The following is a 13,725-nucleotide window of genomic DNA, read 5'->3' as shown; positions in this document are numbered from 1 at the left end:
TGTATTCCCTGAGGATGTGTTCCCCCAGGATGTATTCTCTCAGGATGTATTCCCCGGGATTTGTTCCCCGGGATGTGTTCCCCCAGGATGTATTCTCTCAGGATGTATTCCCTGAGGATGTGTTCCCCAGGATGTATTCTCTCAGGATGTATTCCCTGAGGATGTGTTCCCCCAGGATGTATTCTCTCAGGATGTATTCCCTGAGGATGTGTTCCCCCAGGATGTATTCTCTCAGGATGTATTCCCTGAGGATGTATTCCCCCGGGATGTGTTCCCCCGGGATGTATTCTCTCAGGATGTATTCCCTGAGGATGTATTCCCCCGGGATGTGTTCCCCAGGAAGTGTTCCCCCAGGATGTATTCCCTGAGGATGTATGTGTTCCCCAGGATGTATTCTCTCAGGATGTATTCCCTGAGGATGTATTCCCCCGGGATGTGTTCCCCAGGAAGTGTTCCCCCGGGATTTGTTCCCCGGGATGTGTTCCCCCAGGATGTATTCTCTCAGGATTTATTCCCTGAGGATGTATTCCCTGAGGATGTGTTCCCCAGGATGTGTCCACCTCAGATTGATTCTCATCAGTGTATCCAGTCAATCTTTACCCATGTGAAGAATCAACAGGATATTTATTAATCGTAATTGCTTGCTAACCCCTTGCTAATAACACAATCAAGATTGGGGTCAATTCCATTTCAATTCAGTGAATCGGTATACTTGCTGATTTGACCAAATTCAAACATAATTAACCACAGCCCTGTTTACTATGGGCCTAATGTACTAGTATACAAATACAATGTACTAGTAAACCAGTACAAAGTACTAGTATACCATTATAATGTACACCAATACAATGTACTGGTAAATCGACATAATGTTCTAGTATACCAATACAATGTACTAGTATATCAATACAATGTACTAGTATATCAAGACAAGGACAAGATGCTAGAATATGCATATAATTGACAGCTTTGGATAGAAAACACTCTAACGTTTCCAAAACTGTAAAGATATTGTCTGTGAGTATAACAGAACTGATGTTGCAGGCGAAAGCCTGAGAAAAATCCAATCCGGAAGTGCCCCATATTTTGAAAGCGCTGCGTTCCAATGAGTCCCTATTGAGCTGTGAATGTACCATCAACGAGCTTACGCTTTCTACGTATTCACCAAGGTGTCTACAGCATTGTGACGTAGTTTTACGCATTTATGTTGAAGAATAGCTGTAGGCGGCTACATTGCGTAAGTGGTCACATGATGGCTCCCAGGGTGACTCTCGCCATTACTCCAATCGGTCCTACTGAAAAAATAATTGTTGAATAGATATTAGAAAAACACCTTGAGGATTGTTTATGAACAACGTTTGCCATGTGTCTGTCGATATTATGGAGCTAATTTGGAATATTTTTTGCCGTTTTCGTGACTGCAATTTCCGGCCGATTTCTCAGCCAAAGGTGAAGAACAAACGGAGCTATTTCGCCTACAAAAATAATATTTTGGGAAAAAATTAACTTTGGCTATCTCCCTGGGAGTCTCGTGAGTGAAAACATCCGAAGTTCATCAAAGGTAAACAATTTAATTTTATTGCTTTTCTGATTTTCGTGGCAAGGTTGCCTGCTGCTAGCAAGGCATAATGCTATGCTAGTCTGTGATAAACTTACACAAATGCTTGTCTAGCTTTGGCTGTAAAGCACATTTTGAAAATCTGAGATGACAGGGTGATTAACAAAAGGCTAAGCTGTGTTCCAATATATTTCACTTGTGATTTTCATGAATAGGAAGATTTTCTAGGAAGATTTATGTCTATTGTGTTATGCTAATTAGTGTCAGGCGATGATTGCACAAAACGTTTTAAAGCCCCTCTGTACAGTAGATGGTGCAATATAAAGCCCCTCTGTACAGTATATGGTACAATATAAAGCCCCTTTGTACAGTAGATGGTACAATATAAAGCCCCTTTGTACAGTAGATGGTACAATATAAAGCCCCTTTGTACAGTAGGTGGTACATTTACATTTACATTTAAGTCATTTAGCAGACGCTCTTATCCAGAGCGACTTACAAATTGGTGCATTCACCTTATGACATCCAGTGGAACAGCCCCTCTGTACAGTAGATGGTACAATATAAAGCCCCTCTGTACAGTAGATGGTGCAATATAAAGCCCCTCTGTACAGTATATGGTACAATATAAAGCCCCTCTGTACAGTAGATGGTACAATATAAAGCCCCTCTGTACAGTAGATGGTACAATATAAAGCCCCTCTGTACAGTAGATGGTGCAATATAAAGCCCCTCTGTACAGTATATGGTACAATATAAAGCCCCTTTGTACAGTAGATGATACAATATAAAGCCCCTCTGTACAGTAGATGGTACAATATAAAGCCCCTTTGTACAGTAGATGGTGCAATATAAAGCCCCTTTGTACAGTAGATGGTACAATATAAAGCCCCTTTGTACAGTAGATGGTACAATATAAAGCCCCTTTGTACAGTAGATGGCGCAATATAAAGCCCCTCTGTACAGTAGATGATACAATATAAAGCCCCTCTGTACAGTAGATGGTACAATATAAAGCCCCTCTGTACAGTAGATGGTACAATATAAAGCCCCTCTGTACAGTAGATGGTACAATATAAAGCCCCTTTGTACAGTAGATGGTACAATATAAAGCCCCTTTGTACAGTAGATGGTACAATATAAAGCCCCTTTGTACAGTAGATGGTACAATATAAAGCCCCTTTGTACAGTAGATGGTACAATATAAAGCCCCTTTGTACAGTAGATGGTACAATATAAAGCCCCTTTGTACAGTAGATGGTACAATATAAAGCCCCTTTGTACAGTAGATGGTACAATATAAAGCCCCTTTGTACAGTAGATGGTACAATATAAAGCCCCTTTGTACAGTAGATGGTGCAATATAAAGCCCCTTTGTACAGTAGATGGTACAATATAAAGCCCCTTTGTACAGTAGATGGTACAATATAAAGCCCCTTTGTACAGTAGATGGTACAATATAAAGCCCCTTTGTACAGTAGATGGTGCAATATAAAGCCCCGTTGTACAGTAGATGGTACAATATAAAGCCCCTCTGTACAGTAGATGGTACAATATAAAGCCCCTTTGTACAGTAGATGGTACAATATAAAGCCCCTTTGTACAGTAGATGGTGCAATATAAAGCCCCTCTGTACAGTAGATACAATATAAAGCCCCTTTGTACAGTAGATGGTACAATATAAAGCAGTAAGGCCCTCTGTACAGTAGATGGTACAATATAAAGCCCCTTTGTACAGTAGATGGTACAATATAAAGCCCCTTTGTACAGTAGATGGTGCTTGTTTTTCTGATGATTTGAATATAAAGTCCAGGCCGTGTTTCCAAAGCGTTCTGACACCCCTTTGTACAGTAGATGGTACAATATAAAGCCCTCTGTACAGTCGATGATACAATATAAAGCCCCTCTATACAGTAGATGGACTGATGATTATTTTACATACACCAGATATGTGCAGTGAAATTAGTTGTTTTACAGGGTCAGGCATAGCAGTAAGGCACCCCTGGAGCAAATTAGAGTTCAGTGCCTTGCACAAAGGCACATCGACAGATTTTTCACCTTGGGTAGTCGAACCAACAACCTTTCGGGTTACTGGCCCAAACGCTCTTAACCACTAGGCTACGTGCCGCCCTAGTGGTTTGTGCTCTGATGATTTGAACTCTGGTCTCTTACCTCTTTGTATAGAGCACAGATGTGTAGAGCCGTGTTTCCAGAGGCGTTCATGACACCCATATCGGCTCCATAGAACAACAGCTGCTCCAGGTGGTGGACATGTCCATATCTACACGCCTGACACACAAACACAGAGACCATGTCAAGTAATGTCCATATCTACACGCCTGACACACAAACACAGAGACCATGTCAAATAATGTCCATATCTACACGCCTGACACACAAACACAGAGACCATGTCAAATAATGTCCATATCTACACGCCTGACACACAAACACAGAGACCATGTCAAATAATGTCCATATCTACACGCCTGACACACAAACACAGAGACCATGTCAAATAATGTCCATATCTACACGCCTGACACACAAACACAGAGACCATGTCAAATAATGTCCATATCTACACGCCTGACACACAAACACAGAGACCATGTCAAATAATGTCCATATCTACACGCCTGACACACAAACACAGAGACCATGTCAAATAATGTCCATTTCTACACGCCTGACACACAAACACAGAGACCATGTCAAATAATGTCCATATCTACACGCCTGACACACAAACACAGAGACCATGTCAAGTAATGTCCATATCTACACGCCTGACACACAAACACAGAGACCATGTCAAATAATGTCCATTTCTACACGCCTGACACACAAACACAGAGACCATGTCAAATAATGTCCATATCTACACGCCTGACACACAAACACAGAGACCATGTCAAATAATGTCCATATCTACACGCCTGACACACAAACACAGAGACCATGTCAAATAATGTCCATATCTACACGCCTGACACACAAACACAGAGACCATGTCAAATAATGTCCATTTCTACACGCCTGACACACAAACACACAAACACAGAGACCATGTCAAATAATGTCCATATCTACACGCCTGACACACAAACACAGAGACCATGTCAAATAATGTCCATATCTACACGCCTGACACACAAACACAGAGACCATGTCAAATAATGTCCATTTCTACACACCTGACACACAAACACAGAGACCATGTCAAATAATGTCCATATCTACACGCCTGACACACAAACACAGAGACCATGTCAAATAATGTCCATATCTACACGCCTGACACACAAACACAGAGACCATGTCAAATAATGTCCATTTCTACACGCCTGACACACAAACACAGAGACCATGTCAAATAATGTCCATATCTACACGTCCAACACACAAACACAGAGACCATGTCAAATAATGTCCATATCTACACGCCTGACACACAAACACAGAGACCATGTCAAATAATGTCCATATCTACACGCCTGACACACAAACACAGAGACCATGTCAAATAATGTCCATTTCTACACGCCTGACACACAAACACAGAGACCATGTCAAATAATGTCCATATCTACACGCCTGACACACAAACACAGAGACCATGTCAAATAATGTCCATATCTACACGCCTGACACACAAACACAGAGACCATGTCAAATAATGTCCATATCTACACGCCTGACACACAAACACAGAGACCATGTCAAATATTGTCCATATCTACACGTCCAACACACAAACACAGAGACCATGTCAAATAATGTCCATATCTACACGCCTGACACACAAACACAGAGACCATGTCAAATAATGTCCATATCTACACGCCTGACACACAAACACAGAGACCATGTCAAATAATGTCCATTACTACACTCCTGACACACAAACACAGAGACCATGTCAAATAATGTCCATATCTACACGCCTGACACACAAACACAGAGACCATGTCAAATAATGTCCATATCTACACGCCTGACACACAAACACAGAGACCATGTCAAATAATGTCCATATCTACACGCCTGACACACAAACACAGAGACCATGTCAAATATTGTCCATATCTACACGTCCAACACACAAACACAGAGACCATGTCAAATAATGTCCATATCTACACGCCTGACACACAAACACAGAGACCATGTCAAATAATGTCCATATCTACACGCCTGACACACAAACACAGAGACCATGTCAAATAATGTCCATATCTACACGTCTGACATACAAACACAGAGACCATGTCAAATAATGTCCATATCTACACGCCTGACACACAAACACAGAGACCATGTCAAATAATGTCCATATCTACACGCCTGACACACAAACACAGAGACCATGTCAAATAATGTCCATATCTACACGTCTGACATACAAACACAGAGACCATGTCAAATAATGTCCATTTCTACACGTCTGACATACAAACACAGAGACCATGTCAAATAATGTCCATTTCTACACCCCTGACACACAAACACAGAGACCATGTCAAATAATGTCCATTTCTACACGCCTGACACACAAACACAGAGACCATGTCAAATAATGTCCATATCTACACGTCCAACACACAAACACAGAGACCATGTCAAATAATGTCCATATCTACACGCCTGACACACAAACACAGAAGACATCACAGAGACCAGGTCAAAACAAAAGAAAATGAAACAATCCATACAGTAACTTACATAAGGCAAAACCCGGGACTATCATAGGAAGTATGACCAACCAAACATTTAGAAAGTCATTGATTTGCAAGAGAAGTCTATTCTGGTATGTGTTCACGTGGATGATATATAGACCAGGTATTCTCAAACTGGGGTACACATTCCCCCAGGGGTAAGTACAATGCCGTCGGGGGTACGCCAAATCAAAATGGGATTAAAATTCAAATTAAATTATAATAATAATAATTTCTTTACGTTTTCAAACAGTACATTTATATTTTCCAACGGGGCCATACATTTGGGTGAGGTTTTTTTCTCGCCTGAATAGCCTCGTTTCCCTGCCAAAAATCAAATTAAACCATCTGTGTTCAGCGAAATTAACAACACAATGTCAAATACAGGTAGCCTAGTCAAATAATTAACATCCAGTCATATTAACAGTTACTCTCTCACGGGAAACCTTTGCGCAGTATTGCGCAGACATTTAGAAACGAAACATGACAATTTGAAAAATAAGCCACAGGAGTTTTTGAGCAAGAATAAAGACGACTTTCGAGTAGTAAGACATGTATAAAAGCAAAGGATACCATTAATAAGAAGGGGCTAGAAGCATCGTATATGGTGAGCTACCGATTGGCTAGGACAGGCAAGCCCCATACTATTGTGGAGGACTTTCTGCCGCAGATATGTCTGGGACAATTCTGGGGGAAAAGGCCAAAAAAAACATTACAGACAATGTCTCCATCAAACAACACTGTTTCACGACACATCAGTTTTTATTTAACCTTTATTTATCTAGGCAAGTCAGTTAAGAACAAATTCTTATTTTCAATGACGGCCTAGGAACAGTGGGTTAACTGCCTTGTTCAGGGGCAGAACAACAGATTTTCATCTTGTCAGCTCAGAGATTCAATCTTGCAACCTTCCCGTTACTAGTCCAACGCTCTAACCACTAGGCTACATGCCGCCCAGTGACACGGTAGGAGATGTTTTGAAACAATTACTGCTTCGCATACAAGCCAGTGAATTCTATGCATTACAGCTGGATGAGTCATGTCTGTTACGTTAATGGGGGGTCAATTAAGGAAGACATCCTCTTCTGCAAACCACTGGAAACCAGGACAACAGGAGTGGATACTTTTAAAATACTGGACAGGTGTGTGACATCAAATGGACTTGGTGGTCAAGATGTGTTGGTATCTGAACTGATGGCGCCATGACAGGGAGACATAGTAGAGTGGTAATGCTCGCGCAAGCAGTTGCTCCCGACGCCACTTGGGTACACTGCAGCATCCACCGAGACGGATGACACAAACAACTGGATTTGTTATCCCTTTCATGCTCTGCCTCCAGTCCACTTACCGATATCTGAACAAGGCAAGAAGCGAAATTGCAACAAGCGGTTCTGTGAAAATTTAATTTAAGAAGAGAAGAGGCTCTTGCTGCCAAGGGAATGCCTGACAGCCAGAAAGACGTTTGGACACTACAGTGAAAATGGTTAATTTTGTTAAAGCAAGGCCTCAGAACTCTCGTGTATTTTCTGCATTATGCAATGATATGGGCGGCGACAATGTAACGCTTTTACAACATACAGAAGTGCGCTGGTTATCAAGTGGCAAAGTATTGACATATTTTTTAAAAATTGTGATACGAGCTTAAAGGTTTATTTACTGACCATAATTCCAAGATGGCGTAGCAGTAAGACGTCTTGTCGTGTCGTGTCCCTTGTATATATCGTATATATCGTTTTTTTTCCGTTTTTACATATTTTTCTTCGCATATCTTTTAAAACATTTTGCTAAACCTCAACTTCTAAATACTCTCCTGCAACCCGCCTCACTAAATGTAGCTATTTTTCCTAAAGTATTTATATTTACTTCGGATCCGGAACCCCTCAACTGAAGTTAGCCAGCTAACTATCAGCTATCAGTCAGCAAAACATTGCTAGCGGTCTTCAGCTAACCGGTCATCAGCTAACCTTTAGCTCGGAAAGCTCTCGCCAGTTCGAACAACGCGACTCTAACCAGAGCATAACGGACCCATTTTTTTTTTTTATCCCCGGATTCCCACCGCAAACGGAACATTTTCAGCTGGATCTTCACAACTAGCTATCTAACTAACCGCAACCCCGGATGATTACTCCTGGCTAGCGTTTCCACCCGCTTAGCTTGAAGCTAGCCCGGCCAGAGCTCCTGTGCTACCACCGTAGCATACTCCTGGGCTACAATATCTGGACCCACGACCGGTCTATCGATGTCACTGCATGAAGAGGAATAAACATACTCACCCCATCGCGACGTCCCCCAAAGGCCAACTCTCTAGCCCTTGCTATCTCCTTGCTTGCTAATTCGGCCTGCTAACTGCTAGCTTGTTTAGCCCCGGTCCGCTAACTGCTACCTTGTTTAGCCCCGGCCTACTAACTGTTAGCTTGTTAGCACAGGCCTGCTAACCGTCTGAATCGCCGCGTCCCAAACACTCACTGGACCCATATTTACTTTCTATCTCTTTTCAATTTTTTATTTGTTTATACCTTCCGGTAACCTGTCTCACCCAATGTGATACGGAATCGCTATTATTTTTAAATTTAGGACACACTGAAGAACCTCCAGAAGCTAACCAGCTAACTAGCTACAAGCTATTTAGTCATTGTTAGTTTTTTTAACCTGGATAACACTCGCCAGTCCAGCTTCCCTGCTCCATCCACCGCTGCCCCCTGGACACTGATCACTTAGCTACATAGCTGATGCATGCTGGACTGTCCATTAATCACGGTACTCCATTCTGCTTGTTTATGTTTTATCTGTCGGCCCCAGCCGCACTCAGGCTCTGTGTGTAGTTAATCCGACCCTCCCTCTGCCTAGTCAACGCCATTTTACCTGCTGTTGTTGTGCTAGCTGATTAGCTGTTGTTGTCTCACCTACTGTTTTAGCTAGCTCTCCCAATTCAACACCTGTGATTACTGTATGCCTCGCTGTATGTCTCTCTCAAATGTCAATATGCCTTGTATACTGTTGTTCGGATTAGTTATCATTGTTTTAGTTTACAATGGAGCCCCTAGTTCCACTCTTCATACCCCTGATACCTCCTTTGTCCCACCCCCCACACATGCGGTGACCTCACCCATTACAACCAGCATGTCCAGAGATACAACCTCTCTCATCATCACCCAGTGCCTGGGCTTACCTCCGCTGTACCCACACCCCACCATACCCCTGTCTGTGCATTATACCCTGAATATATTCTACCATGCCCAGAAACCTGCTCCTCTTATTCTCTGTCCCCAACGCTCTAGGCGACCAGTTTTGATAGCCTTTAGCCGCACCCTCATACTACTCATTCTCTGTTCCGCGGGTGATGTGGAGGTAAACCCAGGCCCTGCATGTCCCCAGGCACCCTCATTTGTTGACTTCTGTGATCGAAAAAGCCTTGGTTTCATGCATGTCAACATCAGAAGCCTCCTCCCTAAGTTTGTTTTACTCACTGCTTTAGCACACTCTGCTGACCCTGATGTCCTTGCCGTGTCTGAATCCTGGCTCAGGAAGGCCACCAAAAATTCTGAGATTTCCATACCCAACTATAACATCTTCCGTCAAGATAGAACTGCCAAAGGGGGAGGAGTTGCAGTCTACTGCAGAGATAGCCTGCCAAGTAATGTCATACTTTCCAGGTCCATACCCAAACAGTTCGAACTACTAATTTTGAAAATTACTCTCTCCAGAAATAAGTCTCTCACTGTTGCCGCCTGCTACCGACCCCCCTCAGCTCCCAGCTGTGCCCTGGACAGCAATTGTGAATTGATCGCCCCCCATCTAGCTTCAGAGTTTGTTCTGTTAGGTGACCTAAACTGGGATATGCTTAACACCCCGACAGTCCTACAACTAAGCTAGATGCCCTCAATCTCACACAAATCATCAAGGAACCCACCAGGTACAACCCTAACTCTGTAAACAAGAGCACCCTCATAGACGTCATCCTGACCAACTGGCCCTCCAAATACACCTCCGCTGTCTTCAACCAGGATCTCAGCGATCACTGCCTCATTGCCTGTATCCGCTACGGAGTCAAACGACCACCCCTCATCACTGTCAAACGCTCCCTAAAACACTTCTGTGAGCAGGCCTTTCTAATCGACCTGGCCCGGGTATCCTGGAAGGACATTGACCTCATCCCGTCAGTTGAGGATGCCTGGTCATTCTTTAAAAGTAACTTCCTCACCATTTTAGATAAGCATGCTCAGTTCAAAAAATGCAGAACTAAGAACAGATATAGCCCTTGGTTCACTCCAGACCTGACTGCCCTCGACCAGCACAAAAACATCCTGTGGCGGACTGCAATAGCATCGAATAGTCCCTGCGATATGTAACTGTTCATGGAAGTCAGGAACCAATACACGCAGTCAGTCAGGAAAGCTAAGGCCAGCTTCTTCAGGCAGAAGTTTGCATCCTGCAGCTCCAACTCCAAAAAGTTCTGGGACACTGTGAAGTCCATGGAGAACAAGAGCACCTCCTCCCAGCTGCCCACTGCACTGAGGCTAGGTAACACGGTCACCACCGATAAATCCATGATTATCGAAAACTTCAACAAGCATTTCTCAACGGCTGGCCATGCCTTCCGCCTGGCTACTCCAACCTCGGCCAACAGCTCCGCCCCCCCCGCAGCTACTCGCCCAAGCCTCTCCAGGTTCTCCTTTACCCAAATCCAGATAGCAGATGTTCTGAAAGAGCTGCAAAACCTGGACCCGTACAAATCAGCTGGGCTTGACAATCTGGACCCTCTATTTCTGAAACTATCCGCCGCCATTGTCGCCACCCCTATAACCAGCCTGTTCAACCTTTCTTTCATATCGTCTGAGATCCCCAAGGATTGGAAAGCTGCCGCAGTCATCCCCCTCTTCAAAGGGGGAGACACCCTGGACCCAAACTGTTACAGACCTATATCCATCCTGCCCTGCCTATCTAAGGTCTTCGAAAGCCAAGTCAACAAACAGGTCACTAACCATCTCGAATTCCACCGTACCTTCTCTGCTGTGCAATCTGATTTCCGAGCCAGTCACGGGTGCACCTCAGCCACGCTCAAGGTACTAAACGATATCATAACCGCCATCGATAAAAGACAGTACTGTGCAGCCGTCTTCATCGACCTTGCCAAGGCTTTCGACTCTGTCAATCACCATATTCTTATCGGCAGACTCAGTAGCCTCGGTTTTTCGGATGACTGCCTTGCCTGGTTCACCAATTACTTTGCAGACAGAGTTCAGTGCGTCAAATCGGAGGGCATGCTGTCCGGTCCTCTGGCAGTCTCTATGGGGGTGCCACAGGGTTCAATTCTCGGGCCGACTCTTTTCTCTGTATATATCAATGATGTTGCTCTTGCTGCGGGCGATTCCCTGATCCACCTCTACGCAGACGACACCATTCTATATACTTCCGGCCCGTCCTTGGACACTGTGCTATCTAACCTCCAAACAAGCTTCAATGCCATACAACACTCCTTCCGTGGCCTCCAACTGCTCTTAAACGCTAGTAAAACCAAATGCATGCTTTTCAACCGTTCGCTACCTGCACCCGCACGCCTGACCAGCATCACCAGTCTGGATGGTTCCGACCTTGAATATGTGTAGATCTATAAGTACCTAGGTGTCTGGCTAGACTGTAAACTCTCCTTCCAGACTCATATCAAACATCTCCAATCGAAAATCAAATCAAGAGTCGGCTTTCTATTCCGCAACAAAGCCTCCTTCACTCACGCCACCAAACTTACCCTAGTAAAACTGACTATCCTACCGATCCTCGACTTCGGCGATGTCATCTACAAAATTGCTTCCAACACTCTACTCAGCAAACTGGATGCAGTTTATCACAGTGCCATCCGTTTTGTCACTAAAGCACCTTATACCACCCACCACTGCGACCTGTATGCTCTAGTCGGCTGGCCCTCGCTACATATTCGTCGCCAGACCCAATGGCTCCAGGTCATCTACAAGTCCATGCTAGGTAAAGCTCCGCCTTATCTCAGTTCACTGGTCACGATGGCAACACCCATCCGTAGCACGCGCTCCAGCAGGTGTATCTCACTGATCATCCCTAAAGCCAACACCTCATTTGGCCGCCTTTCGTTCCAGTTCTCTGCTGCCTGTGACTGGAACGAATTGCAAAAATCGCTGAAGTTGGAGACTTTTATCTCCCTCACCAACTTCAAACATCTGCTATCTGCAGCTGTACATAGTCTATTGGTAAATAGCCCATCCATTTTCACCTACCTCATCCCCATACTGTTTTCATTTATTTACTTTTCTGCTCTTTTGCACACCAATATCTCTACCTGTACATGACCATCTGATCATTTATCACTCCAGTGTTAATCTGCAAAATTGTAATTATTTGCCTACCTTCTCATGCCTTTTGCACACAATGTATATAGACTCCCCTTTTTTTCTACTGTGTTATTGACTTGTTAATTGTTTACTCCATTTGTAACTCGGTGTTGTCTGTTCACACTGCTATGCTTTATCTTGGCCAGGTCGCAGTTGCAAATGAGAACTTGTTCTCAACTAGCCTAACTGGTTAAATAAAGGTGAAATAAAAAATAAAAAAATAAACTAGTCTGACCGCTTGCATGATGACAAGTTTCTCACACTGGCCTTTCTGGGTGATGTTTTTTCTCGCCTGAATGATCTGAATCTAGGATTACAGGGACTCTACGCAACTATATTCAAAGTGCAGGACAAAATTGAGGCTAGGATTAAGAAATTGGAGCTCTTTTCTGTCTGCATTAACAAGGAGAACACACAGGTCTTTCCATCATTGTATGATTTTTTTGTGTGCCAATGAACTCAAGCTTACGGACAATGTCAAATGTGATGTAGCGTAACACCTGAGTGAGCTGAGTGTGCAATTGAATTTAATCAGAAGCCACTGCCAGATTTCTGGATAGGGCTTCGCTCAGAGTTTCTTGCCTTGGCAAATCACGCTGTTAAGACACTGATGCCCTTTGCAACCACGTACCTATGTGAGAGTGGATTCTCGGCTCTCATTAGCATGAAAACTAAATACAGGCACAGACTGTGTGTGGAAAATGATTTAAGACTCTTTCCAATACAATCCAACACCATAGAGGTATGTGCATCCTTTCAAGCACACCCTTCTCATTAACCTGTGTGAGTTATTCAAATGAGGTTTTATATGTACAATTATTGAGTATTATTATTATTTGTGCCCTGGTCCTGTGACAAAAACTCCCACTCATTCCTATGTTTAAAAAATGTATGTGTGTGGCAGGCTTACAATGATGGTAAAAAACAACATTTGAGAGTGCGCTGACCCTGGTGCTAGAGGGGGTACGCAGCTGGAGGTTGAATGTTTGAAGGGGTACGGGAACATAAAAAGTTTGGGAACTACTGAATAGACTACACACTCAGGAGCCATACACATATTCCATGCAGTGTCTTGTTCTGCACACTAGAT

General features: G+C 43.5%; 1 protein-coding gene across 2 annotated transcripts in view; it reads right to left on the bottom strand.

The window, feature by feature from the left end:
- The window catches only part of LOC118395980 (SH3 and multiple ankyrin repeat domains protein 2-like), a 176,774-nt gene that overhangs the window by 141,664 nt on the left and 21,385 nt on the right, over positions 1-13,725 (bottom strand). The window contains exon 1 of one of the 2 annotated variants that reach the window (XR_008066846.1): positions 3,731-3,930. Coding sequence is in view for 1 of the 2 variants with exons in the window: in XM_052466318.1 (XP_052322278.1) it covers positions 3,731-3,847 (117 nt within the window). In the remaining variant the exon portion in view is untranslated. Of the gene's footprint in view, positions 1-3,730; positions 3,931-13,725 lie in introns of those variants that run through there. The other variant, XM_052466318.1, reaches the window with a different exon arrangement.

Source organism: Oncorhynchus keta, chromosome 17 (genome assembly GCF_023373465.1).
Source record: "Oncorhynchus keta strain PuntledgeMale-10-30-2019 chromosome 17, Oket_V2, whole genome shotgun sequence".
NCBI lineage: Eukaryota > Metazoa > Chordata > Actinopteri > Salmoniformes > Salmonidae > Oncorhynchus > Oncorhynchus keta.
Note: the sequence above shows the minus strand (reverse complement) of the source record. Positions and strands in the feature narration are given on the sequence as shown.